The following is a 27,568-nucleotide window of genomic DNA, read 5'->3' as shown; positions in this document are numbered from 1 at the left end:
TCTATCTATCTATCTATCTATCTATCTATCTATCTATCTATCTATCTATCTATCATCTATCTATCATTTATCAATCATCTATCTATCTATCTATCTATCATCTATCTATTATCTACCAATCAATCTATTGATCTATCATCTATCAATCTATCATCTATCTATCTATCTATCTATCTATCTATCTATCCATCTATCATATATCTATCTATCTATCTATCATCTATCTATCATCTAGCTAGCTAGCTATCATCTATGTGGTATCTGGCATATATGTTTTCTCCCTCTCTTTTGTAGTATTAGCGAATATTGATAATCCTTGTCTGGGTCCAACAATATCAGGCATTGTATTGTAAAATATTGATATTCTAGTTTTGACCTTCATCTGTCAATTGGAATGTTCCTAGAAAGAGAGATTTCTCTTCACCCTCTTCTAAGCCACTTACTTATATACTTTGGATAGGAAAGGCAGGGTAGATAATTCTTATTTTCTCTATATATTTTTAAGAGAGTGAACTTGTTCATTGCCATCCTCAGATAGTGATAAGATTCAAAATAGCCTTGAACTTAAGGACGCTTGTCCCATCATGAATTTGGGTCTCTAGATTTTCTTTGAGTCTGGTTGGACCTGTGAATTTGTTGATGAATCAAGGACAATGGGAGGCTGAGGAGTTTCCTCAGTTGAAAAAGAGCTCAACATGGGTGGAAGTTGGACTAAATGCATTTTGCATTTTATATGGTCATGAGCTTATGGGGGCTAGGGGCTGGAATGTGATGGTTTGAATGAAAATGTCCCCAATAGGCTCCCCAGATGATGGTGCTGTTTTGGGAGGTTTTAGAAGGAGTGGCTACCCTGGAGGAAGCACGTCACTGGGGGTGGGCTTAGAGAATTCTTAAGCCTTGACAGATCTCCAGGTGCTCTCTTGTTTCCTGTGCCTTCTGGAAGATGTAGAACTTAGCTTCTGCTCCTCCTCCAGCCATCTCTGCCACAATGCCTCCCTACCATGATGGACTGTCATTCATCTGGAACTGTAAGCTCAAGTAAACTCTTCCTTCTATAACTTGCTTTAGTCAGTGTTTCTATCACAGCAACAGAAAAGTGACTACTACACCATGTAAACAAGAGGACCTGAATTCAGATCCCTCACACACACGCAGAATGCTGGATGTGGTAACATGTGCCTGTAATTCTAGTGTTAAGGGGGTAGAGACAGGAGGATCACTGGGACTTGCTGGCCAGCCAATCAGGACAAATGGATGAGCTCCAGGCCTATGAGAGACTCTCCCTCAAAATATAAGGCAGAGAAAAATAGGGGAAGGTACCCAAAGTTTATTTCTGGCCTCAACACACATGCATGCACATATGCATCCTGCACATACACATGCACTAAAAGAACAATGGCTGTGATACTCTGCAGTTTCTAGGGCTGGGTCATCAAAGGCCATGAAGTTATAAGGGAATTTTGTATAACAATGGCCATCTCTAATTGATGGCAATTTTGTGACTTCAAGGTAAGACTGAAAACTACCTACATTTCCACTCTGAGTGAGTTATAAATATGGAGTCCACAAGTACTCCATCCATATGTGAAGTGCTGCTGGGTAAAATGGTTCAGAAGTGAGGTGAAAGAAAAGACCTGTGCTGGGGTGTTGGCATGAAGACCAAGAAGTAAAGCAGCAGAGCCTATGAGGAGCTCTGTGTATGGATAGGAAGGCTGAAAGTAAGGGGTGCTCATTAAGTGACGCTGTGAGCAAGGAGTCTCAGAGGAGTAGGAGACTGAAGAGTGCAGTGGCCATGTGGCCATTCCTATCAGAGAGGACTTGGCCAGAGAGTATGTTTCCTAGGAGAGCTACTAGCGCTGAAGTGAGTGACTGTATATAGAACAAATGAAGCTGAGGGACTGGAGAGAGACAGGGAACCGTCCGTTAAGCTGTTGATAGGAATGATGTGGAAATGAACGACAGGATCAGGCCTGTGCCCTGATGACAGTCTTGAGCTGACTACAATCTCTACCTCTGAGGCTTCATAGCCAAGTCATCATGTTGGTACCAGTGTTCAGATGAAGAAATGAGTTACACTGGAAGCCTGAAGCAAGAAGATGGAAGGGAATTGGTGAGTCCCAGAGTTGTTGCATGTAGTGACCCACCCTGAAAGGTAGGAGAGTGTTGGTAAATCCTAGGTGCTACTGTGGGTAACTAGTCAAAGGATGCATGCATTAAGCAAAGCAGGAAATGGAAAACAGAGTCTTGCAAGAAGAAATGAACTCTGAAATACCTGTAAGAAATCAAATCATACTTAAAAATGGACAATTGGAAATGCATGTTTGGAGGTCAGGAACTCTCTCTAGGTAGGAGAGATGGTATTGGAGGGTCTGACAGATCCCTCTCTCACATCCTATTGTTGTAGGGAGAAAGAGAAAAATGACTAAATGGGACTTGGTTAAAAGGAAATGGAATACTAAAATCATGCTAAAAATATTTTCCTCTTTACATAACATGACTAATGCAGTGTGTTTACGTGAAACAGTATCAAACATGTGGTAGAATATCCAATTCAGTGACTCCAGATTGCTTCCAAGATAGAACATCCTTCCTCAGAAAAATAGACTTAAATGTAGGTTGAGCTATATACTTTTAAGCACCCTGTGCTCTCTAAATAACACTGGCATAGTTTTTCCAAATTTTCATACATTGAACCCTGTAACTCCTCTAATGTATTGTATTGTATATAGTATTTCTTCATTCAGTATAAAAGTATCTTATGTTCTATCTTCCAGTTTTCAATTTATTGAAGCTATTATATTGATTATATTTTTCAAAATCTAAATTATGTAAAAATGCAGGTATCTACTTAAGATGATTATCTAAACAGAGCTGTATAATTACTTGAACATGTGAGTACTTTTTTGTGCTGAAAATACCTGCCATGTAATTTTAAAACATAACTAGTAGGTTGAACTTGTAAGCAACAAATTATTTTTTGGTAGTGATTGACACATCTGATGTTATTAAAGGCCACATAGTTTTACGGTCATGGAATAAACCAATAAATGTTTTTGTACGTTACTTGTAATTTAAGTAAAATCTGAAGAACAGGGAACTCAGACTGGCTGTTAGATATTTTAAATTGAATTTCTGGAGTTGGGGAAAAAAGACTATTTCATTTAGAGTCTTTATCTTGTAATTGCAAACTTCAAAGGGAAGTCTTCAGTTCACGCCATTGGTTGAAACGCATTCCTGCTAATTAAGATAATTCACTGGATTCTGGGTATCCTGATTGCCCTTTTGGATTTTACAGAGCCCCATAATCAGGAATTGTAATTTGTATTTATTTCTGCCACAATTTTCTGCTATTATAGTTGGGACGATCCTTTCATGTTGAGTCTGTTTCTCAAGTAATTTAAAACTTTTCAAGACAGTTCAAAGCATGATTCAGATTGAGGAAGTGGGACCCTCATTTGCTCTTCGGCATGAAATCCAAAGATTCAAGTCTCCTAAACTTTAAAGAAGGCACATTGATCTTTTTGTTAATTGAAATTAAAATGTGCAAGTTCTTTTGTATTTCTGAATTAGGAAAGCAAAGGACTCTTCAGTCTTAATAAATACAAGGAGAGATTCCCATGTTGAAGTTTTATATTTTCTGTATAATGTAATCTGTTATGCTTTTTGGAAAAAATATAATGCCAAATGTTTGCGTATTTTTACAATGCACATAAGATCTGAAATACAAATTTCAGACATAATTATCAGAGTTATGAATAATCATTTATATTTGAATGTGCTCTCTTTCAGTGACTTTAGTTTTATGTTTAAAACCATAATACCCATAATACAAACCAAATTATTATCATAAAAACATCCTACAAAGGGCCATTTATCCTGGCACTGCATAAACATATCCTAATTTACAGGATAATCATTCCTTTATGAAACTTTTAACTTTCTGATGTTTGACGTCATAAAGAATCCTGTAGTTAACCTTATTCTTTATAAACCTCTGTGTAAAATTCAAATAGTTTTCTTATAATAAATCCACAGGAAAGAAATTATTGATTCAAAGACATCAATATTTTTTAAAGCTCTTAGTTAAAAAAATCATAAAACCATTTTCATTAATGTTTACTGACATAATAGTAATATAAAGAGTAATAAGAGTGATTTAGATTTACAACTCTACACATGATACAAATATGGTAATGGGCAAAGGTATAGATGCATAAAATACGCTTTGTAAAATGATTAAGACTCTGGAATAGTTGTATCCATTAAGCAACAGAAAATGAGAATGAGGACAATTTCATCTTTATCACAGTATTTTATGTCTTTAAAATTTTTATTTGCATATAGTAATGAGCTGTTCGCTTTTTATATTGAGCTACAACAGATATATTCTAGACACAAGCCTTTTGGCAGATTCATTTATTGCAAATATATCTCCTGCTGTGCATGTATGTATATCCTTCATGTCTCCTTTGATGGTCATTCATTTTGAACATTTTTATGAACTCCAGTTTTTCTGAAGTAGAGTTAATTTGCATTAGGGCTTTGTAAACACACACACACACATATGTATGTCATAAAAATTTTAATAACTCCGAAGCAGGTTTGGAAGACATTCTTCTATATTTTCTTCTTGATTTATAGTTTTAGGTTTTGTGTCTAAGTAGCTGAGCTCAAAATAATTTTTGCACATTGTATAAGGTATCCATTTATTAAAAGTATTTGTTGTTTTTCCCAGTATTGTTGCTGAGTAATCATTTCTGTAGAATGATCTTTGTGTCTTTGCCCTTTGATTACATGTGAATTTTTCCTGGATTCTGTTTCCTTCCATGGGTTTATTTCTTTTTATGTCATGGCTACACTCTCTTGCTTGCTGTTGCTTTATAGTAGCTTTGTCCTTTGACAATTTCATGTATGTGAGTGATGTTGTTTTCTGATTTCCCTCTCCCCCACACCAACATCCTCTCTTTTGTCTCCCTCCCATCCCTATCAAACCCCACCCCATCCCTATCAAACCCCAACCTTGCCCCATCAAGCCCCACACCCATCCCTACCGGAGGCTTTCCCAAATTCATGTCTTAACGTTCTGTCATCCATTTAAATTTAACCAGCTCCATCTTTATGACTGTAACTATGGACTGGAGCCTGCTGGGGTCATCAGCGGGTGTGAAGTCAATGAGTCCCCTCTCCCCAAGTCCATCATTTCTATTATTGCTGTAAATAAATTGCTACAAGCAGCATAAACATGTTATTTTACATGCATTCAGTTAGAAGTCTGACGTACAGTTGTGAAGAGTAGAAATGTGTTCTTCTGGCATTGGTTCTACAGAGTCTGCTTCCTTTTCCAGCTCTAGAAACTGGTTGCATTCTTTGACGGATTGCCCCATGTTGCTCTGACTCTGTGTGTTCATATCCTCTTTTACTCGCTCTTCTTGCCTTCCTCTTTGTTCTACAAGGGCTTTTGTGATTACATTGTACCTATTCCAGTAATCTGGGACAATCACCCTTCCACCAAACTTTTCCTTTACTCATACTAAAAAATGCACTTCGGGACTGGAGAGACGGCTCAGCGGTTAAGAACACTGTTCTTGCAGAAGACCTGGGTTTGAATCCCAGCACCCACATGGCAGGTAACAACTGTCCATAACTCCAGTCCCAGGGGGTCCAACAGCCTCTTCTGTCCTCCATGGGCATTGCACGACACGGGTGCACTTACCTACATGCAGAAAATACACACATACACATAAAATAAAAATAATAAATAACATATTCTTTTAAAATGCACTTCTGTGTATGCGTTTCAGAGTTTCTGTTAGAACGTGAGCATCTTTTCGGTGATTGTGGTGGTAGGCATTGTTCTGCACAACACAATGGTTTTCTTTGCATTTAGTCTATTTTGTTTCATTGATCGTCTTGAACCCGAAAGTTGATTTTTCTTTCCAACGAATCTAAGACATGTTATCCTTATATCTCTTATTTGCTGTCACTCTCCGTTCCTTCTGTATTAAGGTACGTAGTTTGCTAATTATTGGCTTCATAGACTGTGGAATAACAAAAAACATGACTCTGTTGTTAAGATCGGTAATTTCTATTGATCTGTTTCCATCTTCTGTGAACCATTTTTCTGCAGTATGCAATTTGCTCTTAAGCTTCCCCTTAGATAATTTCATTTTTTCCCTTCTTCGTGGATCACATTTTCTTCTTTGTGTGTCAGTCCCATTGATTTTATACTGAGGGGATGATTCATTGAAGGTAATCTAAATTACATTTTATTGTTAGCCGGGGCATATTGTTTTAACTTTACATTTTATTAAATTCTCCACTTCTTTATAGGATACAAGATTATGTTTACTATAACGGACAAATGCTAACAATCGAGTGTTAAAAATATCTGTGGGATGTGTTTCCAGAGTTAAACAAATCTATATTATCCCATCACTGTGGAACATATTGTTAGTTCTGTTCCTATTTTAATTTCCTGGATATTATAGACTTTGGAGTAATGGTTGTTTCTTTAAGTAGCTTTAAAGTATAGAGGTTATTTCCCTCTAAATTGTGCCGTGGAATCTCAGGCTAATGGCTTTCTAATAGCTGAGAAATTGATTTTCTTCCTTTTCTTTTGTCCTGTCACAACCTTGGTTGGTGCTGGTTAGAATCTACTTCCATTGAACAAAGATGAAAAAGGCATATGCATACATGTAATCTCCATGCAGAAGTGTACTTAGGTCTCTCTAAGTCTTCATCTTGTCATAAAAGTATTTCTAAAAAAGTGTACATAAAATTTTTTATCAATATTGGCAGGCATGGTGGGGCACGCCTTTAATCCCAGCGCCCAGGAAGCAGAGGCAGGCAGATCTCTGTGAGTTTGAGGCCAGCCTGATCTACATAGTGACTTCCAGGCCAGCTGGGGCTACAGAGAGACCCTGTTTCAAAAAAAAAAAAACCATAAAAAATTAATTACGAATGTTAGATCTCTTATAAAGATCTGAAGGAGATTTATTTTTTAATATTTTGTTTATTGTTTTTGTTTTATATATACATGAGTGTATTGCCTGAATGTATGGAAGTGCACCCATGTCATGCAATGCCAGAGGAGGTCAGAAGAGGGCTTTGGATTCCCTGGAACTGAAGTTACAGACAGTTGTTAGCCACCATGTGGGTGCTGGCAATTGAACCTAGGTTCTCTGAAAGGGCAGACAGTGCTCTTAACTGATGAGCCATCTCTCCAGCCCCCTGAAGGAGATTTTTTAAAAATAAACACCCCTCCACTTTATTTCGGGCAATGGATAGGTGTTAATACCATGGCAGATACAGTAAAGGAAAGAAAGATGATTCTAGATGGAATGAGGCTGTATTTGAAAACATGAAATTACTGAATTATAGGTAGAGTCTAGAATCAAAAATTTGAGTGCTAAAAGAGAGCATGGCAGCAAACCAAAATCACTTCACCATGGAGGAGACTGAATTTGTGGGATTAATTTTTTCTATATGTATTTGATTAGTTGGACAATAATTGAGTAAACACTATTACTGCTGATACTGTTTAGATTTCCCACAGCCTCTATTGTGTTAGATCTTTCTACCATACCAATATTCAGAGCTTAATTCCTGAAGAAATGGAAAAAGGCAGTACAGCTTAGTGGTGTAGCTCCACGACAACAAAATAGATTACAAAAGCCTGTGTAAGAAAGGATGATCTAACTGGCAATGGTGCTACTAACTACGTATATAGAATTTGTCACTTGGTGGCTGGCATGTTGCTGCAGAGAAGGAAGAACTCTTGAGCTAGTTTCATTGCAGTAACAGTACAGGAGGTTACTTATGGGATGTTAGAAGAACTGAAAATGAGAGCCTTTAGATTAGCAGCTCATAAAATCATCAGCTGTAGAAAGTTTCTGTCACTTCTAATGAGATAAAAAGAATAGGATAAGATGGAATTATTAGTCCTCAGCAGCCCAGGGTCAAAGGCAGAGGTAGTACTTCACATATGTGGCAATTTGGGAAGCCTTTGCTATGAGCTAGTCCTCTGGCGAAGAGAGTTACTCCATGCGAAGTGGACCTATGGGTGTGCTGTTTGTGTGAGATGGAGTCAGAGAGAGAGATGGTGTAGGAATGAAAGTGTGGAGGGGAATTAGCCTCTGCTTGAGAAAAGAGGGTACTGGCATAATAGCATAATGCATAGGATAATTATAAGGGAAGGTCTATCTTGGCTCTTTCAGACCACAGTCACTTGGGCTGTTATATTTGGGCCTGTGACAAGGCAGTACAAGGTGGTAGGAGCACATCACAAGAAACCCTCATCTCATAGCAAAGAAGTGGAATAACTAAGGAGCACTAGGGATCTGATATCTCCTTCAAAGGTATCTCCCAATCACTTCCTCCCACAAGGCTCTGCCTTTTAAAGGCTCTGCCACGTCCTCATAGTGCCATGAGTCGGAAACCAAATTTCTAACACATGTACTTTCGGAGGACATTTGGTATCCAAAGTGTGGCACCAAGTATGGTGGTGCATGACTTGTCGTCTCAGTACTACGGAGGTGGGATCAGGATTCGGGGTTCAGGGTCGGGATTGATTACACAGCAGCATCTTGTTTTGCAAAAATTAAGCTACAGCAAAGCGCCAAACTACAGAATGTCGGAGAAATGTTTATTCTCTGTTTCAACATGGAAATTTTTGTATTTCTTTTTTCATTTCTTTATTGTGTATAATGCAGAGTAAGATATTGATGATATTTTTCATTATATAAATAAATAGTCCCAATTCCCCTGGCTAAATGTCCATCATTATTCAATTATTTATAATGTCACATCGATAAGGTCATGAACACACAAACATGAGGGTATTTTTCTCTGTATGAACTTACACTGACCTTCTCTGTTTGTATACAAACACAGCTAACTTTAATTACTATTTTTTTTATTTTATTTTTTTGAAACAGGTAGCCCCAGCTGGCCTGGAACTTGCTATTTAGACCAGGCTGGCCTCAATCTCAGAGATCTACCTGCCTCTGCCCCTGGAGTGCTGGGATTAAAGGCATACACCACCATGCCCGATCATAATTACTGTATTTTTAAGAATATTGTAAGCCTCAGTGTCTAATAAAGACAGTAAACTAACCATTGTTCTTTTTCTTGTTTCACAGTATTCTCAGTTATTTGTGGACCTTTATTCAAATTTAGTTACAGAGTCTATTTCACAAGTGTAAAAGTAGGCTTAGATTTTAGATTTTCAAGTTTCTAAAATGTTTTAAATTGGGTAACTGACCTTTGTCTTTGTATTTCATTTACTGAAACAGGTAAGAAATAGTTTGAAGAGGTTGTAGTTAAAAAGAACAATCTTACCTAAATGTGAAAATTAGCTAAAGATGGCCTGCACACTTAAGAATTAGATAAATATAGTTTGGAAATTGGCAATATCTGATTGCCACTCTCTCCCTCTCTCCTCTCTCTCCCTTGCCTCTCCCTCTCCCTCTCCCTCTCCCTCCCCCTCTCCGTCTCCCTCTCTCCTTCTCCCTCTCCCTCTCCCTCCCTCTCCCTCCCTCCCTCTCTCCCTCCCTTTCCATCAGTTACTTAATGGGCATAGTTAACATAAAGGAAAACATTTTTATTAAGCTTGGTGAGGCCCTGCAAGATGGCTCAGCAGGTAAAGGCATCTCCTTCTAAGCCTAACAACCTGAATTTGACTCCTACAACCCCACATGCTGCAAGAAGAAAACTGACTCCTACAAGTTGTCCTCTGACTGCTGGATGGACCCCATGGTGTGCACCCCTAATACACAAGATAAATACAAATGTAATAGAAATTTTAAACAGGCACAATTATATTTAAATTTATATTAATAAAATGAAATCTGTGGGAATTTGTGGTAAGATGCTTCAGAAGCTTTGAATATTTGATTTATTTGTAGCCATGGTTTCTCTAGGTTTCTTAGTATACAAATGGTTGGTGAATTTTACTATTGTTATCAAAGAACTTTTGGTTATCTACAATGGATTTGAACGTAAATTTCTCACGTTTCAGTCACTAACTCTTGGTTCCTCTTTACCTTGTTTGGACAGGCTGCCCTGCAAGTCGGGGGCCACGGAGAAAGGTTACACCAGTGTCGGGAAGTGATGCTTCTGACTTACAAGTCCATCCCCATGCAAGTGGATGGGGAGCCCTGTAGGTTGGCGCCGGCTATGATCCGGATCTCCTTGAGGAATCAGGCCAACATGGTCCAGAAGAGCAAGAGGAGAACCTCCATGCCACTGCTCAATGAGTGAGTCTGTGCCTGGCCATCCTGGGTGACGTGGAGACACGGGACAGCAGATGGCAGAGCATGTGCATGGTCTGGGGAACTCACTGTGTGGGAAAGGGAGAAAAGTCTAGAAAGCTCCACAGACCCTTCCCTCTTAGGGAAAGACATGCAATTCGACTTTAGGTTTATTTTACAGTCATTTGTCCCTTGTTTTAGTAATTTTTGCTGTATGCATGATACATGATTCTTCTTTGCTGACCACTCAGCGATATATTGTGTTTGGATAAACTGTTTTTACGTTTTGGTTTGGTTGATGCAGGCCTGCGGCTAGCCTCTAGTCACATTGTATTTCTTTCTGCCTGTCAGTGAGGGGGTCTCTTTCCCTGTACTCCCATTTTGGGGTCCAGTGTACTCTGGTGCTTCAACTCAGGTTTGCCTTCCTGGGCAGTATCTATTGTTCATACTTAATCTGACCCACTGTTTCTGCTTCTAAACACCCAGTATACATCCCACAATCTTTCCTTTTTTAAAGGTATTTTGATAAACTGATTCAAGGAAATAAATAATAAGCAACACAGATTGCATACTCATTTCCTAGTGTGCCTCACTCCAATTAGTGACTTAATTGCTTGGGATTGGAGAAGTGGCTGGAGAAAGAAGAGGATTCGGGTCATCTTTTTTTTCAGTATATTCTAGACATCATGTGAATATACCTAAGGCCATCACAGGGCTTAGCCTTGGGTCATTCTCTGTCACAGTGAGGGACCTCAAAGGTGCCCCTCCTGTTTGTGCCCCATGTTGCATGGTTGCCTATTGTACTGATGCCTGGCTTCCTTGCAGTGCCTGCAAAGCTGGGGCATGCTTTGCCGTATGTTCACGGAGTCAAGGTGAGAATCCGCAGAAGCTCCTAGAATAACTGATGACGCTGGTGCCATAGTTCCTGTCACCTCTCTGTGGCAGCATGTGCTAACGAACAGCACCAGACCGTACTCTCTGAGCAATTTGGCTTTTGGCGTCTGCTTCTATGTCTGAGGCTGACAGGAGAGGCCCTCTTCTCCTCTCTTGGAGTCTGGACTTGCTGGAGACTTGCCCTGGTTGTTTCCAGAGCTGCCATTTATTTGGAATTCTTGCTTTATTTACACTTTGCACCTAGTGAAACTCTTAGCTCATTGCCAATGCTTCCCGTCCTTGCTGCCTTCCTCCTAGACTGAGTATACAGTCGTTCGGTTTCTATGTTAAAACAGCAAGATGTCAGTTAAAACATGAACTACTGCTTTGACAGAAACCTGTCAACTAATAAGTGAAAAGCCACCTCTGAAGATGTACAGTGGCCTAAACATCTGGCTCATTTGCAGATCGTCTGTTAAAAAGAAAAAAACCTTAAAGAGTTTGCTGTCAATAAGCAAAGAGCTCAGTCTCATGACCTTCTTAGACATACAACTGTTTCCAAGCGTTTAGGTGTCAAACAACTCTTACCCTTGTGTTAAGACAGCATTTGTCTTTTCTAAGTAACCCTGTTGTTTAGGATTCACTGGGGCCTTGTTTTCATGCAAAAATAAATACGTTTTTGGTTTCGCTCTCCTGGCACGTGACATGTCCTGGCATTTCTTGAACTTAGCCATGCAGGTGTTCAAGAGCAGTCTAACTCAAAACTGCCATCAGTTCCTAGCAGGGGCCAGGGTGTTCCGTGGAAGCACTCCCACACCACCCAGAGACGTGTGTGTGATGGGAGTTAGAGCATACTTATCATTTTGCAAATAATAATTAAAATTTTAATCACTACATATAAAATTATATTCAACATGGTGTTTGAAAAAAATCAGCACAGAGAGCGCATTTTCAAAAGATTGATAAAACCTAGCTACCATGTAACACTTGTTCACTAAACCTGGCTTTCTCAGTCCTTGATCTTATTCACCCTTCATGGTCAGATTGTTTCTGTTTCACTAGAAATCATTTCTTAAATCTATTTTTTTTTCTGTATTACCAAGTAGAATTTCAAGCTTAAAGTTATCCTTGCCTTGCTTTTAAGACTTTTTCTTGAACCTTCTGGTCCTCTGAACTTTTTTCTGCCTTGATCATCATTATGTGATAAAAGAAAGGTATTTGAAAGATGTTTATTCCTTGATTCATTCCTTTCTTTCCTTCTTTCTTTCTTTCTTTCTTTCTTTCTTTCTTTCTTTCTTTTCTCTCTCTTTCTTTGCCTACCTTGTTTTTATTTCCTCTTTCTTTTTTCTCATATTTTTATAAACTAAAACAGTTTCTTGTGCTTCATTCCCTATATCCTTTGTTACTAATTTAGGAAAAATTCAACTGGTTTAAAATGTCTTCAGAATTTTATCTCAAAGACCTGTGTGTGTGTGTGTGTGTGTGTGTGTGTGTGTGTGTATACCTGCATTTATGTGTGTATAAGCACGTGTGTATTGCATTCCTGTGTATGTGTGGGCATATGTATGTATGTATGTATGTATGTGTATATGCATGTACATATGTCTTTGTGTATGTGTGTCCCCAATGAAGGGAAGATGGCTTTTCAGTTCATCCTAAGGAATTATGCTCCTGTCATTCATGCTCCCTGGGAAGATCTGATATGTCCTGGTGTACCTGAACAACTGCTCCTTCCTTAAACACTGTTGTTCCTCACGGATCTGTCCTTTCATTGGGAGGCTGAATCTCTGGTCTGTGACTTCAGCTTGCCTCCCGCCCAGTCCCACTCCCCCAGCTGAAGCTATTCTTCAAGCATTATAGTTGACAGTTTTCCTTAATGAGGCTTTGTGGTAACCTTAAATTATATACTATAAACTGGACCCCTTTACTCTATTGCCTCCGTTTTCTTCCTCTTCCTCCACACGAGTCTGTTCCTCACATACATGTGAGTAGAACTACTGTCTGCCCTTTATCATGGCCCTGGTGCTTGGAGTCAGCTCACTCACACCACCTTTATACACCCAGCATTCTAACTAGCTTCGTCTTTACTATCCACTGCAGTTCTTTTTTCAAATCGCTAGTTCACATCATCTCTTCTTTTACTAGGAAAACTGCCATATGAGTTACCATTTTATCAATACTGTAAGTATTTTCATAGTTCACTTCCCAGTTCACCCTTCTCCTCTTCTTTCACACGCAGTCTTTTCCACTGCATCAATTAGGATGGTCTTCCTAAAAATGGAAAGTCTACATGCCTTATCTTTGCAGATATCTTTGGTGTTTGCCATCTTCATCCTCAAGTTTCCTTTAGCTCCAGGGAGCTCAAGCCTCTCCTCTTCATCACTGTAGTTTTGTTCCTGGTTGAGCCTCTTGCAGTGACCTACCTTCCTCCATTTCATCTGCCAGTCCTCCTCACTGTATGAGACCCCACTGAAATAACACTTCACCAAGTTTCTTCTGCTTAGCTCTACCTGTTAATTTTATCTCTTGGTGCTCCCAAAGCACTCTTGGTTGTTTCTGACACATCATTTGTCAACACAGTGCCATCTTTGATTTGTTTTCTCTCTGTGATGATCTGTGAGAAAGCGCTAAATGTTTCTTTAGAGTCCCAATGACTGTCATGGTCTCCGAGACACAATTACATGTTGAATCAATTATTCAGAAATAGTTCACACCGTATTTATATTTCTGCTATGTTTATCAGAAACTATTACCAAATAACAAGTATCTAAAGTCTCATGAGTCTAAAGGCAATATAGAATATGGTTTGTTAATGTTTTTTTATAATAGAAGGCACATACTGAAGAATTTCAAATATGAATTGCACGGATAGTCGGAAGGAGACTCTAGGAAAAATAACTGTATAGTGGGTCTTCATGATTTCATGATGCTACTTTACCTTCATCCATAAAGAAAAGCATTTTATCAAACATACTCCTTGGCTTAGAATCCAAATTTTATTAGCATATACAAAAGTTCACACTTCCCCAATGTGTTCCTGAGCCCCCAAATTGGCACGGGTTTGTATTTTATTATGACCCATCAATCTGCACAGTTTGAACTCCAGTAAATATCTTAATAGAGGAGATTTTGTCTAGGTTTCTATTTCTATCCTAGCAACATGATAGTCAAATACATTATGTTCTGCATTGCAAAGCACCACTAAAGGAGATCAGAAGTTAAAATGACTGGTATGTAAGGGAGATCTTTAGCTGTTACCCTTAACCTAGCTGACAAGTAAGGGTACATGTGAAAGATGGTCATTTTATACAAAGGCAAGATTTCTAGAGAGCTAACTTTGAATTAGGCAACTGGATTCCATCATCCTAGGCAACTGAGAAGTATTACTAGTTTGTTACAGAGTCCTTTGATGATAACATGGGCAGAGTACTGTGTGTGAGAATTCATGTACCTAGTAGATACATTTTAAGAGCTCAGCCTCTGCAGTTAGAGCAGTTTAGATGACAGAGATCAAGAGGATGGTTATATAGAAGTGACAGGACATTTGGGGGTTTAGCTTGTTCAATTTTACATTGTGTGTTTCCTAAAAGCACTGTAGACTCTGCCCATTCCAAGCGAATAGAGAGAAAGAAGTCTGAGGTTCCACCTTTGTACTCAGAGTATGGGTGAGATTATGGCCCCTTAGGGATGAAATTGAGAGTTTTTGGAAACCACCTCTGGAGGTCTCAAGAAGCCTTTGCTGTTCAGCTGAAGGAAGTTCAAGGTTTTGTTGAGTCCCTCTCTCAAGAAGGCTGTCTCTGATGGGATCTCAAAGGTGAGGTGGAAAGACTGAACTGGTTCACCTCCTCACAGGAGAGTCTCCTGTCCGGGTTTGTTACTCTGATGTGGAAACCTGTGTTTCCTCTCTTGAGGTGTCCTGACTGTCCTGGAGCAAGGGTACCACCACCACCCCTCCTGTGCCCGCAGCCCGCCCTCCTGCCTTGGCCCCGTGCTCCAGTCTGTGGCTTGCCTGGAACCAGCCCCTTCCATGCGTCCTGTTGGCTTCTCTGCTGTCACCGGCTTTTCTGGATTATTTCCGTGGCTGGCTTGATTTCCCTTTTTCTTTCATTCACTGTTGGTGATGCGCTCATTTAATTTCTGTTTAAACTTTGTGTGTCTCTCTTTTTCTCCCCGGCTTGGTCCTTGTTTGTCCACGCTGTCCTGCTGACTCTGTCTTCGCCGCTCATTCCCTGCTGCCTCTAGCATCCATCAGGTGCAAGCTGCGGACCTGCGGCGAGTGTCTGCTCCCCCCGGCTCCTTCACCATGTGAGTATAGTGCCATTCGTTTTGACACTCTGTCCCCACCCTCTTCTCAGAGTGAAATCACCAGCAACATCCTTTTCCTCTACAGGTATGCTGCTCAGATAAAGAAACCATGTACCCACGAGTTGTCTTGTGCCCCCTTTTTTACTGGAAGTGGAGCTATGGAGCTCTTCATGCTTTGTATGTCCCCAGCCTCTAGGAGTTTTCAGTTTAATGTGTTTTTATTAGATGCTTTAGGGTTCATGGTTGTGTGAGTTGATATAACATTCTATTCTAAGCATCTTTCGTTTTCCAAATTGGATTGGACCATTAGACCATATCATTGCCCGTGGATCAGAGATGTATTTGAGGCAGTTCCTAGAGACTTTCGTTTGTGGATGGAACCTTGAAGTTTGGTGTGGAGCTTATTTCTATGCTGAAGATCCATGGTTGTAATAAAATAACCAGTGACTTCCAGCTGTCATTGAGTTAGCAAAAATGTGTTTTTATGTACATTTAGTGGTTTATGCTCAATGTACTCCAGGATATTGTAGTTTCCTGGTGAAACTAAACTAATAAAAAGAATATATGGATCTTTAGGATTTTAGTTTAGCACTCTTTGGTACTATTTACATTGATTTGCCTCTCTTTCCTTGCTCCATATATAATATATACTTACCTAGTATTTATTATGTTTCAGGTACTGTGACAGGGGCTTTGCGTCTGTTAGGTAATTTATTCTGAGAATGATGCTATGACATTATGCAATATGTAATAACACTGCCTCTTTTATATACATCTGACTTACAGAGAGGTTAAGTCTCTTGCCCAAGGTCATAAGGTAAACAAGTCATAGACTGGGATTCAGAGTCAGATGATCTAACTTCCAAATGGATGCTGCCTTTTATCTATCAGGAGCTGATGTATTTCTTAAGCCCCATCTGAATGATCACCCTTTCCAAGAATTCTTCCTTAATTCTTGCTGTTGGAATCAATCACACCTCAGTGGGGTTCACTACTGATGAATTATTACAGTTCTTAAGGTGTAATTTGTCATTCATTATATGAACTCGGTGTGTGTGTGTGTGTGTGTGTGTACAGCCCACTCTAGACTTGAACTATTTGAGGTCATCGGCAATATAGTCTCACAAATCCTTGTGTTCCCAGAGCCATTCATAGGCCCTAAGATAATCATCCTGAAACCAAATCATAGTTGGTCGAGTTAATGAATATAAAGATACATGTCTGTGAGGAACTATACAATCTAAAGTCTAGTAATATAGCAAAGTAATTCCGAAGTTCAGTTACTTGACCTTGTTTTCAGCTGTTAACATGTAAATCCCCATTTATTAGAAATATATATTCACCAAAGAATGTTTATTATGAGGACTAAGTGTCAGACACCATTTAACCTGAATGTCTAGTGCTGAGCAGAGCTGAGTATTGGCTGTGTGGAGTTTACCATCAAACAGTCAAAGATGGACCAAGCAATGACATTTCACTTCCAGTTTGCAGGTCTTACAGAATTAAACTCTCCATTCCGTGTGGCTGTCAGTGACTGTATTTCTACTGATAGAGATGAAAGAGATGCAAATGTTAACAGCCGATCTGGATGTGACAGTTGGTGAATTTCCATCAGTAGTTGAGCTTTGATTGTTTTTACATTGCGGTCATGTATCTTAAATGGGAGCTGTTCATTTTGTATTCCAGAAGTCTGTGTGCTATAGCATGATAGATTTCTATTTTTGTTTCTATCGCATAGATCAGGCACTGTGTTGTGGCTACTTTAAAACTGGAACATTAATAGTCCATGTCTCTAATGGCATGCTATTACATCATATGGATGCTATAGCTCCAAAAACATTTACGTAATAAAAATTTGTTAAATCTAGATGTAATATAAAAGTCAGGTGATGGAACTCCCTCAAATAGAGCAAGAAACAGAGAAAACCAAACATAGCAATGTATATTGTGCCTTTAAATCACAAAAAGTGGTAACTAGCTTTGCTCTATTGGCACTGCCATTTGCTGTATTCAGAGGTGCTGTGGTGGTACAGGCCATTAAGCCCAGCACTTGTGAGGCAGAGGTAGGTGGATCCCTGTGAGTACAAGGCTGGCCTGGTCTACAGGGAGTTCCAGGTCAGCCCTAGCTACATAATGAGACTTTGTTTAAAAAAAAAAAAATTAGGTGTTTTGTTAACACTGCTTTGGTCCTTAAGGCAGGCCAAACTGTCAGCATCACGAACTGAGAGCCTTTTCTTCTTAGACAAGCCATTCTCCGCAAGAGTAACTGTTTAAGAGATGCTCTTTGGCTCTTTTCTTTTGGAGGAGCCCCTCATTTTGCTGCTCCTAGAGCTGGCACTGCATCTTTGCAATAGACTGAAGTAGTCTTTTCTGAAAGGCATTCTTTCTTGCTAGTTTTCTGATAAGAGCTGGGAATGGGGGAGAATACGTGGGATAAGAAGGTAAAGCATAAATTGTTAGTAATTGTGACCTTGTACTAAAATCCACACACATGCAAAATTTCAACATTATGCAATATATTGATCCTATATGGCTATGTATGAATTGATGGGTTTTAAACATCAGCATTTAATGGCTGCATTCATTAAATAGGACAAAACTAAGCATGTGAATATTTCGATATAAATCTTCTACAGTGCACTTAAGGAGTTAATACAGTCTGTATAATAAAGTGTTTTCAGAGGGAAATATTCATTGAAGGGCACATATTGCGTACTATATTTTTAATAAGTTGTAGATAATCATGCTAAATGCTTCAACCTCTGCTATGATTTAGGAGCTGTTAAAAATATGAAACATCAGGGCTGGAGAGTTGGCTCAGTACTTAAGAGCACTGACTGCTCTTGCAGAGGACCCAGGTTTGATTCCCAGCACCCACATGGCGGCTATGAGCCGTCCTTAACTCCAGTTCCAGGGGAATCCGAAGCCCTCTTCTGACGTCCGTGGCATTGCATGACACAGGTGCGCTCACATACATGCAGGCAATACACTCGTACACATAAAATTTTAAAAAAAATTTAAAAAAAAAAAAATTAAGAACACTGCTAACACCATGTCATGGACTGTGTGCTATCTTAAATCTGGCATTTGATTTGATGTGTGCCAGTCTCAGATGGGATCTGCCAGGATGGCTATGTCTTCTCCTTTTCTTTTCTCTATACCTGGCCTCTTCTTTAATTATTGTTACATTTAGACACACGTACAACCTACTGAGTCCACTTAGTGGTGCTTGTGTACCTATGTTTAGGGCTGACCACTTGGGATTGGATAAGGGAACTCATCTCTGGAATAAAATGATTCTTTCTCTTTCAGCAGCCTGTAATTGCTTGTAACTCTTCATCTAGAGGTTCCACCTTATGGACTTTCCCCCATCCGTGTTGCCTTGTCAGCTTGCCTTGTGTTGTCATTATGTAAGTCTTGTTTTGGCAGCCATATTGTTGAGACTTATGGGTGCAGCTTCCCTATAGTGTTAGGTTCTATTTCCTTCTTGCTTTTCCTCCATAAAAATGGAATAATGTGATCTAATTATATTTGACTCATTATTTTTCCTCTTTCATCACTTAGCGCTTCCTTCAGATACCAAATACTCTGCAGGATATTAAAGATACAGAGATCAGAAAGCCAAGTTTCTGCCATGAGGAAATGAGCACACCAACAATAGATTAACTGAGTTGACTATCATACAATTACGGTACAGCCTGACAAGACTCTAGGTGGACAGCATCCAGATGTACTTTGGTGTATGCAACTTTTTACTGGATTTTTATTCTGGTTGCTTTTGTTTCTTAATATTTGACATTAACATGCAGTAACATTGACTTCTCTGCTATTGTAATTGCATGAGTTTTAAAGTGTAAATTAGCATAATCATTACCATAACCAGGACAGATTAGCATTTTATCTCCAAAATGGTGCCCTATGGTCTATTCCTTTATTACTTCCTCTTGTCCCCCAACATCTGACAGCCACTGATCACAATAGTTTTAAGGTTTTGAGAATTCTATAAAAGTAGACTCATACATATGTCACCTACTTTGGCTAGCGTCTTTGACCATATGTCTTTGAGATTTATCCAAGTTGTCATGTAGCTCAGTCATTTGTTGGCTTGAATCGTGACTCTTTTCAATTATATGACTGTTTCCATTTATTCACTGAAAGATACCTGAGTTATTACCAGTTTGGAATGCTTACCAAGATGGCTGCTGAAAACATTGAAAACAACAATTTTGTGTAATCAAAAATTTCCTTTTTTATATCAAGAAATGGATTGGTTGGGTCCATATGGTAAGTGGATTTGTTCTTCTATTAAGGAGATCAAATGAAAACCTTTTCCAGAATGGTTATGCCATTTTGCCTTTGGACCAGGGATGTGTGATAGTTCCTATTGGGCCCTGTTCCTGCTGAATACTGTCATTATAATGAGAGTGTGCTTGTCTTCTGATGGTGTTTATTTGGTTTCCTAAGTGACCAATCATACTCAACATCTCTCCACATTCTTATTTGTCATCTATTGTATTCTCTTTGTAAAGCCTCTATTTTCCCCCTTTTCCCTCACTCTTTTATCAGGGTTTCATGGAGCTCAGGCTGGCCTCCAACTCACTATGTAACCCAGGATGGCCTTGAACTTCTGCTTTTCCTGCCTGTACCCTCTGAGTGGTGGGATTTCAGTTGTGTGGCGCCACACACAGTTTATGTGCTGCTGAGGATTGAACCCAGGGCTTTAGGCATGCTAAGCAAGCACTCTGCCAGCTTAGCTACATCCTCAGCTCTTTTGCTAACTTTGTAATTGGCTGTTTGTTTTCTGCCTCTTGAGTTTGCTTCATCACACATTCAGTATCTCAGGCCTCTCAGACACTATCGTATTTATGTGTCTTTTGATTTTTATATTATCCTTTGTATAACAAAACTTTTAATGACAATTAAATGCTAACAAATGAGTTTTTAAAATAATATTTTAATTTATTTTTTGAAAATGTCATATGTGTATATAATGATTCTTGATCATATCCCCCAACTCTTCCCAGGCTCCCACACACATCTCCCACTCAACTTCATGTTTTTTCTTTCATCTTTACTATGTAACCACTGAGCCCATTTAGGGCTGTCTAGATGACCGAGAGTGTGGAGTCATTCACTGGGACTTGGGCAACATACCAGTGTCCTCACCTCCAAATAAAAGTGCCTCTCCATCCCCCCAGCAGTCATCAACTGCCAGTAGTTCCTCGTCTGGTCAGAAAACAGGTGGTTTTTAACTGAGTTGATCGTATATAGGTCTTGTGCAGGGAACCACAAGCTGCCATGAGTTCATGTGTGTAACAGCCATGTCATAACCAAAAGACAGAATTTCACAGCATTCCTATCAATTCTCTGGCTCTTACATTCTTTCTGCCTTTCTTCTGTGATGCTGTCTGAGCCTTGGATGGGGGAGAGGTTGATATAAAAGTCCCATCTACAGTGGAGCCTTCACAGTCATTTATTGTCAGCACTTTGAGGAGTTATGAGTCTCTTCATTAATCACCATCTACTGCATAAATAAGCTTCTCTGACCAAGGTTGAGTGCAACATAAATCTGGGGTTATAAACAAATATCTAGAAGGTAGTTTGACAACATGACTGTTTAGCAAAACAGCAACTGTAAGTTCCCCCGTCCCAGGGCCTCGGACCTCCCAACCATGGGTTTTTGACCAGGTTTACAGTGTCAGGCATGAATTCCCTCCTGTGGAACAGGCCTCAAATCTGGTCAGGAAACAGTTGGTTACACAACAGTCATGCCATTGCTGTAGCGTTTGGCACATCTTCACTGACTGATTGGTTTTGTAGCATGAACTGTCCAGCACTGGGTAAGACCACCAATGCCTGCATAGACTTCCTGCATTATGAAAGCTGGCCATCAGGGAGAGTTTCCTGGCCAGTTCAAGACTGATTTCTCTATGACCTTGCAACAAAAATGTGTGGTGTCTTCAGTAATGGACTCTTCACCTCTAGTTATGGTGGACAGTTAAGAACAAAGGCAATGTCCTGTGTTGTCCCTGTGTGCTTCTGAGGCCTTCATCAATAACTCTTGGGAGGTAACCCACATGTGGCACTGAGATTTTCATTTAATAACCCATGTCCTCGGGAGCAGCACTGTTCATTTACAAATGTCATCACTGCTCACTCCTTTTATTTTAAAATTAGGTTCTAAACTACCTTACAAACTGATGGGTTTTCTTAAAGCTTCTTCAACTCTATTATTGACATTGCATTCACCTGGTTCATGAATATTTTCTTCTTTGCTTTATTCTAATAGTTTTATAGGTTTTTGTTTTTAATCTAGATGTGTGATGTTTTGAGTTAATTTTTTATAAAAATATGCTATTTAGATCAACATTAGTATTTTTACATGTGGATAGTCTACTGTTCTGGCATTATTTGTTGAAGAGATTAACATTTCTCATTGGTTCATCTTTACAGCTCTGTTAAAACTCAGTTGAATGCATCCCATACATCCATTTCTTAACCATATTCTGTGCTGTTCTATACACCCATGCTTTTGACAATGCTCCATTCTTTGGATCATTGTAACGTTACAATAAATCTTAAAATTGAACCGTATTATTCTGAATAATTTATTCTTTATTTTCATAGGTATTTAAATTCATCTTTCCACAAAAGATTTTAGAGTTAGCTTGCTTATGTTTTTAAAAGTCTTACTAGTATTTTGACTGAAATTGTGTCGAGTCTATATGCCAGTGTTGGGACTGTTACGATTTTTTGTTCTGTTGAGACTTCTACTCCTGGAATGCTGTGCACTTCCCTATTTATTTACTTTGCCCATCATCTTTAGTAGTTTTCAGCATATACACTTATATATGTTTTGTTGAATTTGTACCTAAACATTCCATTTTTGCATCTATTTTAAACAGTGATTTTAGACATTTTAAAGATCCATTTTACTCTGTCACCCATAGTTTTCTATTAGTTATGTTGGTTTTCTTGATTGTTTCTGTTTTAGCTGAATTTTGCCCTTTATTATTTCCTTCCTTCTGCTTACATGGAGTTTATTTTGTTTATTTTGTTTTAGTTCTTTAACAAGGAACTTAATTTGCTTAGTAGGCAGTTAACTAAGTTCAAGTCATAAGTCCTGTCTATTATAGGGTTTTGGCCTCAATGTTAACCTTTTCAGATGCTTTGCAGCATTCTTCCAGTGGCCTCACATGTGCAGGGTCTATCTAGTAGCTTCTTGAAGTCTGCAGTACGATGTGTAGGACTACATTCACATATATGAAACCCCGAGATAGACCCTCCAGCTCACAAGCCTCTTCATGCAGTTGCTTTCTGAGCACCTGCCTCTCTGCAGTCGTTCCTTTTGCAGCCCTTCAACCAGAAAATCAAAGCTTCAGTTATGACCCTCTGATGCATGCTGCCTGCATGTATTCCTGTCCAGCAACATGACAGAAGGAGAAAGAGAAGTCATGGGGATTGACTGCACCTTCTGGGCATCACGGTTGCTAAGATCAGAAAGGAAATCTTCTTCCTGATGTTAGTCATTCTAGGCACCTGAAGACTTTTGTCATGGTATCTTCCACTGCTGCTGGTGTGGAGAAATGGCCCAGATGCATGCTGCCTGCATGTATTCCTGTCCAGCAACATGACAGAAGGAGAAAGAGAAGTCATGGGGATTGACTGCACCTTCTGGGCATCACGGTTGCTAAGATCAGAAAGGAAATCTTCTTCCTGATGTTAGTCATTCTAGGTACCTGAAGACTTTTGTCATGGCATCTCCCACTGCTGCTGGTGTGGAGAAATGGCCCAAATGCTGGAATGTGAATACACATAGGGGAAAGTGAAAGAAAATATTCTCCCCAGTGATGCTTGGCACTCAGAAGAGTCCCTTTCTTGAACTCCAGACAGATCCCTGGCACTTGGCCGGCACGCGCCCTGCCTGCACCTGGCATCCTCTCCGAGGAGGTTTCGTGCTTCCTGGAGTTGAGCTCAGGGTCTTATGGGAGGGATGGGATGAGGGAGCTCACCAGCAGTGTGATGGCATTGTACATTCTGCTCTTTATCCCCTGTCTGTTGCTATCATTTACTTTTCAAAGTTCTGAAATGGCCGCTTTACTACCTATACTTAATGGGAGAGAACAGGCACTGTGGTCCGTTCCTTCCATATGATCATCTGGGCCATCATCCCAGATCTGGAGCTTCTCCAGTGCACGGGCCCAGTGTCTGGTGTCGGTTCATTTTATCCATTGCAGCTGCTCCGCACATGCCACACAGGTCGAGTCTGCAGAGCAACTCTGCAGAATACCAGTGTGCCTTAACTACCACCAATGTATGTTAAATATAATGTGCCATCTTGCACAACATTTAGTCACAAACAGGAATTGCCTGAGTGCTAACTTGTGTGGATTCGCTTATTACCTTGGGAATAGAAGCATTAGACACAGATCCAGGAGGAAAGTATAAATTGTCATATTTCACTACAGGCTGAATACGATTCAGCACTGCAAAATTGATTGTGATAAATGAAAGCTTCTGGGTAAAAGATGAAAGTAAATTGATTTTCATTCCCAAAGGAAAGAATTTTACTGAGAGAAAGGGAAATATTGTTGATATGTCATTTTTGAAGGTTCTGTTTTGGGTTGAATTTAAGAGTTTTATTGTTGAAAAACTACAGATACAAAAACTGAGAACCTTCAATCTTCATGATTGAGGAAAACAAATTAGCCATCTGTGGTTTAGCATTTGCATGCCTGTGAGCAAAGTAAACTAGCCTTTTGAAGTTCTTTCTAAATCCTGTAATTGTCTTCTCCAGCCGGTTACAGGAAAGCTTTCCTCACACTGTCTTAAACTTGTGTAGTATGTTGTGAAAGGTCTGCTTGCCTTGTTCATGTAATACTGAGCCTTTAATTAGAAAGTAAGGCTTGATATGCATTACACAGAACACTTTTTCTTTTCCTTTCTTCTTTCTGTAAACTCTGTTCTACTACACTGCAAATACTATCAGAAAGCAGCCCCCTCTGAAAGCCCCAAGTTATCTACATGCATGCCTTTGTGGATTGTGAGGCTTGCCTCTAAAATAACTGGGAAGGTTCCTCAGACATGGTTTGATTCCACAAATTAAGGTCCTGGTGGTGAATGTGAAAACCTTCATGAAAATCTCAGGATGAATGGCACTCACAAGGCAGGTGAGTTTCTAGAAGAAGTCAGATTCAGATATATGGATTATAACTTTTATATCGTAGTTTCTGGTTGCAAAAACTTGTTTTGAGAATACCAAAATGTATCAGTACTCTAAATATGTTTAGGTTGGTTTTCATATTTCTGTTACTTTTATTGTGTCCTTGTACACTTATCTCCGAGCCGTGGAATTATAATTTTCTTTCTCAAATTTAAGTGAGCCTACATTACTTCTATGGAAGGAAAAAGGGCTAAATGGTTCATATTTTTAAAAGATCAAGAGAGAATCACTGTGTTTATAGAACTGAAAGAAATATTCAAGCTCAGGGTAAAGCAGTAAGGCATAAGAGTGTCTCACACTCGAGCCAAATGTTTGCCTTTGACCAAAAAGGTCTGTGGAGCTTTGCCCATCCTCAGCTCTTCCTCTTCTCCCTCCCCAGACACCCACATTTTCTGGGTTATCTGACTAGTCATTTTACTCTCTGTGCTCAGTTTAACTTCTCATCATACCACACTGTCACCTGTTCCTTTCCTCTTTTACCTCTTTTCCTTGCTAGTTCCGTATAATAGAGACACTAAATAGAAAATTTCAAAGGAAAGCAGGTAAGAGCTTAGAGCACTGCTGAAATTTAAGAGTTTTCTTTTGTTCTTACATTCTGCAAATTTCTCCGTGAGCTCTGCACTTTGCCTGGGTTTAAACTCACTTTAGGCTGTGTCATGACAGAAGGAAAAGTGTCAGCAAGAGTAGCTTACAGGGCTCTGAGCAGAGTATCTTCCTCCTTATCAGATGCCCCATCTTCTCCATGGCAGCGTCCTTCTACTTTGAGCATCTCCATAGCCCTGCCTTTGACCATACAATGACCATGCATTATCCTTTTGCATTTTGGTTTTAAGAGATTTTTTTTTTTTTAATGCAGTTGATCCTTGGGGTTCCCAACAGCCCTGAAGTTCTGGGCATGACTATAGAATCCCATAAAAATTTTCCCAAAGGGATAAAGTCAACAGGGTCATTTTGGGTCCTGGGTACAGAACCCTGTAGTGCCCTGCTAAGCTCAGTTAATGCCTTATCTTGCTGTCTGCAAGCTTTTAACATTTAGAGAAGTAATATGTACCTGTACTGTGCTAAGCTTCTTGCATTGTGATCAGCTCAGCATCTTAATAACAACATTGCTAACAATTCCTATTATGTCCCTTTAGAGATGAGGGAACCGTGAATAAGAAACGGGAAACTTGCTTCCTAACATACTATAAACTGATAACATTAGGATTAAAACACAGGTGTCTCTACTTTGAAGATAGCGTTTAAGTCATTGGACTCTACCATCAATATAAACTTTTCCTGTTTTTCTATGTGTGTTTATATGTTTATATGAATTACATATTTTGATCAAATTGTACTACATATGCTTTTAAAGAGTAGATGTGGGTCACTTAAAAATTTAGTTTTGAGCATTTCAGATGTGTGAATTTTTTAAAAACTATTTTTATTGAGTTTTTGTACATTTCATACAACAGTTCTTAATCATATTAAGACACCCCCCCATTCATGGCCCCCACCCTCTCCCCACAGGGCCTCATGTATTCTGCCATACCTGTTAAGTCCCATCCAGTCAAGCATTTTACCTGGATGTCCTTCAGAGCAAGTTCATCCACAGGAATCTATTCAGCCTATTCTAGAGATCTTCAGGAAGATATACTCTCCCTCACCCAACTGTAATTAGTCTCCAACAGTTCTCAGGCTAGGGCTAGCCCTGCTGCTCATTTCCTTCACACCACTCTGGGTCTTGCTGATTGAGTTGGCATGGATCTTGTGCTTCATGCCACCATTGATTGGGACAAGTTCACGTGAGAAAGCTTCCAGTGACCTGAAAACCTTTGCTTCCCTATGTTCATGGACCAACCCTGGCTCTTACAATCTTTCTGCCCCCCCCCTTCTGCAATGGTCCCTGAGCTGTGGGTAGGTGAGGTTTAATATAGGAGTCCTATCCAGGGACATGCACTTTGCAGTCTCTTGCTCTCCGAAACTTAGCCAGTTGTGACCTTCTGTGTGCGTCGGACTTTGTTGTATGAGGAAGCTTCACTGGTGAGAGTTGAGGGATGTATTAGTGTTCTTTCTACTTCCTGTCCTGCTATGTCCCATGAGCCCTAGGTATAGAGGTTCCAGTGTAGATCTGTCACCTAGGACTGGGCATCTCTCAGATGTATATTCTTTGTTGGTGACCAATCGTGGAACTCTCTAGTAGCTTCCATCTGTGACAAAAAGAGGCTTCTTTGATGAGTCGTGTACTGTGTACTTATTTGTAAACATAAGGATCCATATTTAGGGTATGGTCAGAAACTTAATTTATTTAGAGATATGTTTATTTCTAGGATCTAGGACATCTCCGGCCATGTATATAATTACAGTGCTACCCATGTGTAGCACTCCCATTGAGAGGGCTTTAAGTTCATTAGACTCTTTGATATTACAGATTTGAAGTTTGTATTGTAAGAAAAGATTTTAAATGGTGCTCAGTTAAATTCTAGCACAGCTAAAGAATTAGGAAAATTGGGCTGGAGAGATGGCTCAGTGGTTAAGAACACTGGCTGTTCTTAGAGAAGACCCAGTTCAAATCCTAGCACTCACATCACAGCTAACAACTGTCCGTAACTCCAGTTCCAGGGGATCCAACAGCCTCTTCTGTCCTCCGTGGGCATTGCACGACACGGGTGCACTTACCTGCATGCGGGTAATACACACATACACATAAAAATAATAAAAATATTATAGAAAAAGAATTAGGAAAATCTTTTAGAATTGCTTGTAACTGTTCTCAGCCAGAATCAGGCTTTGCAGGGAGGGCCATGCATCCACATGCAGCAAGGCTTGGCTTCTATTGCACACGTCAGTGCAAAGCTCAGGTCCAGTGCACTTACGTAAAGGCCAAATGCATTAAGGATTCTCTCAACGTTGACAATTATGTCTTTTGCTTTTAAAA

At 39.6% G+C, this 27,568-nt stretch overlaps 1 protein-coding gene across 1 annotated transcript in view; it reads left to right on the top strand.

Moving 5' to 3' along the window:
• Dgki (diacylglycerol kinase iota) overlaps positions 1-27,568 on the top strand; it is a 318,581-nt gene that overhangs the window by 137,105 nt on the left and 153,908 nt on the right. The window contains exon 20 of the mRNA XM_017795687.1: positions 10,057-10,256. Coding sequence (XP_017651176.1) covers positions 10,057-10,256 — 200 coding nt within the window. The remainder of the gene's footprint in view (positions 1-10,056; positions 10,257-27,568) is intronic.

Source organism: Nannospalax galili, unplaced genomic scaffold, assembly GCF_000622305.1.
Source record: "Nannospalax galili isolate Female #2095 unplaced genomic scaffold, S.galili_v1.0 scaffold307, whole genome shotgun sequence".
In the NCBI taxonomy this organism is placed as follows: domain Eukaryota; kingdom Metazoa; phylum Chordata; class Mammalia; order Rodentia; family Spalacidae; genus Nannospalax; species Nannospalax galili.
This window is presented reverse-complemented; position numbering and strand designations above follow the sequence as displayed.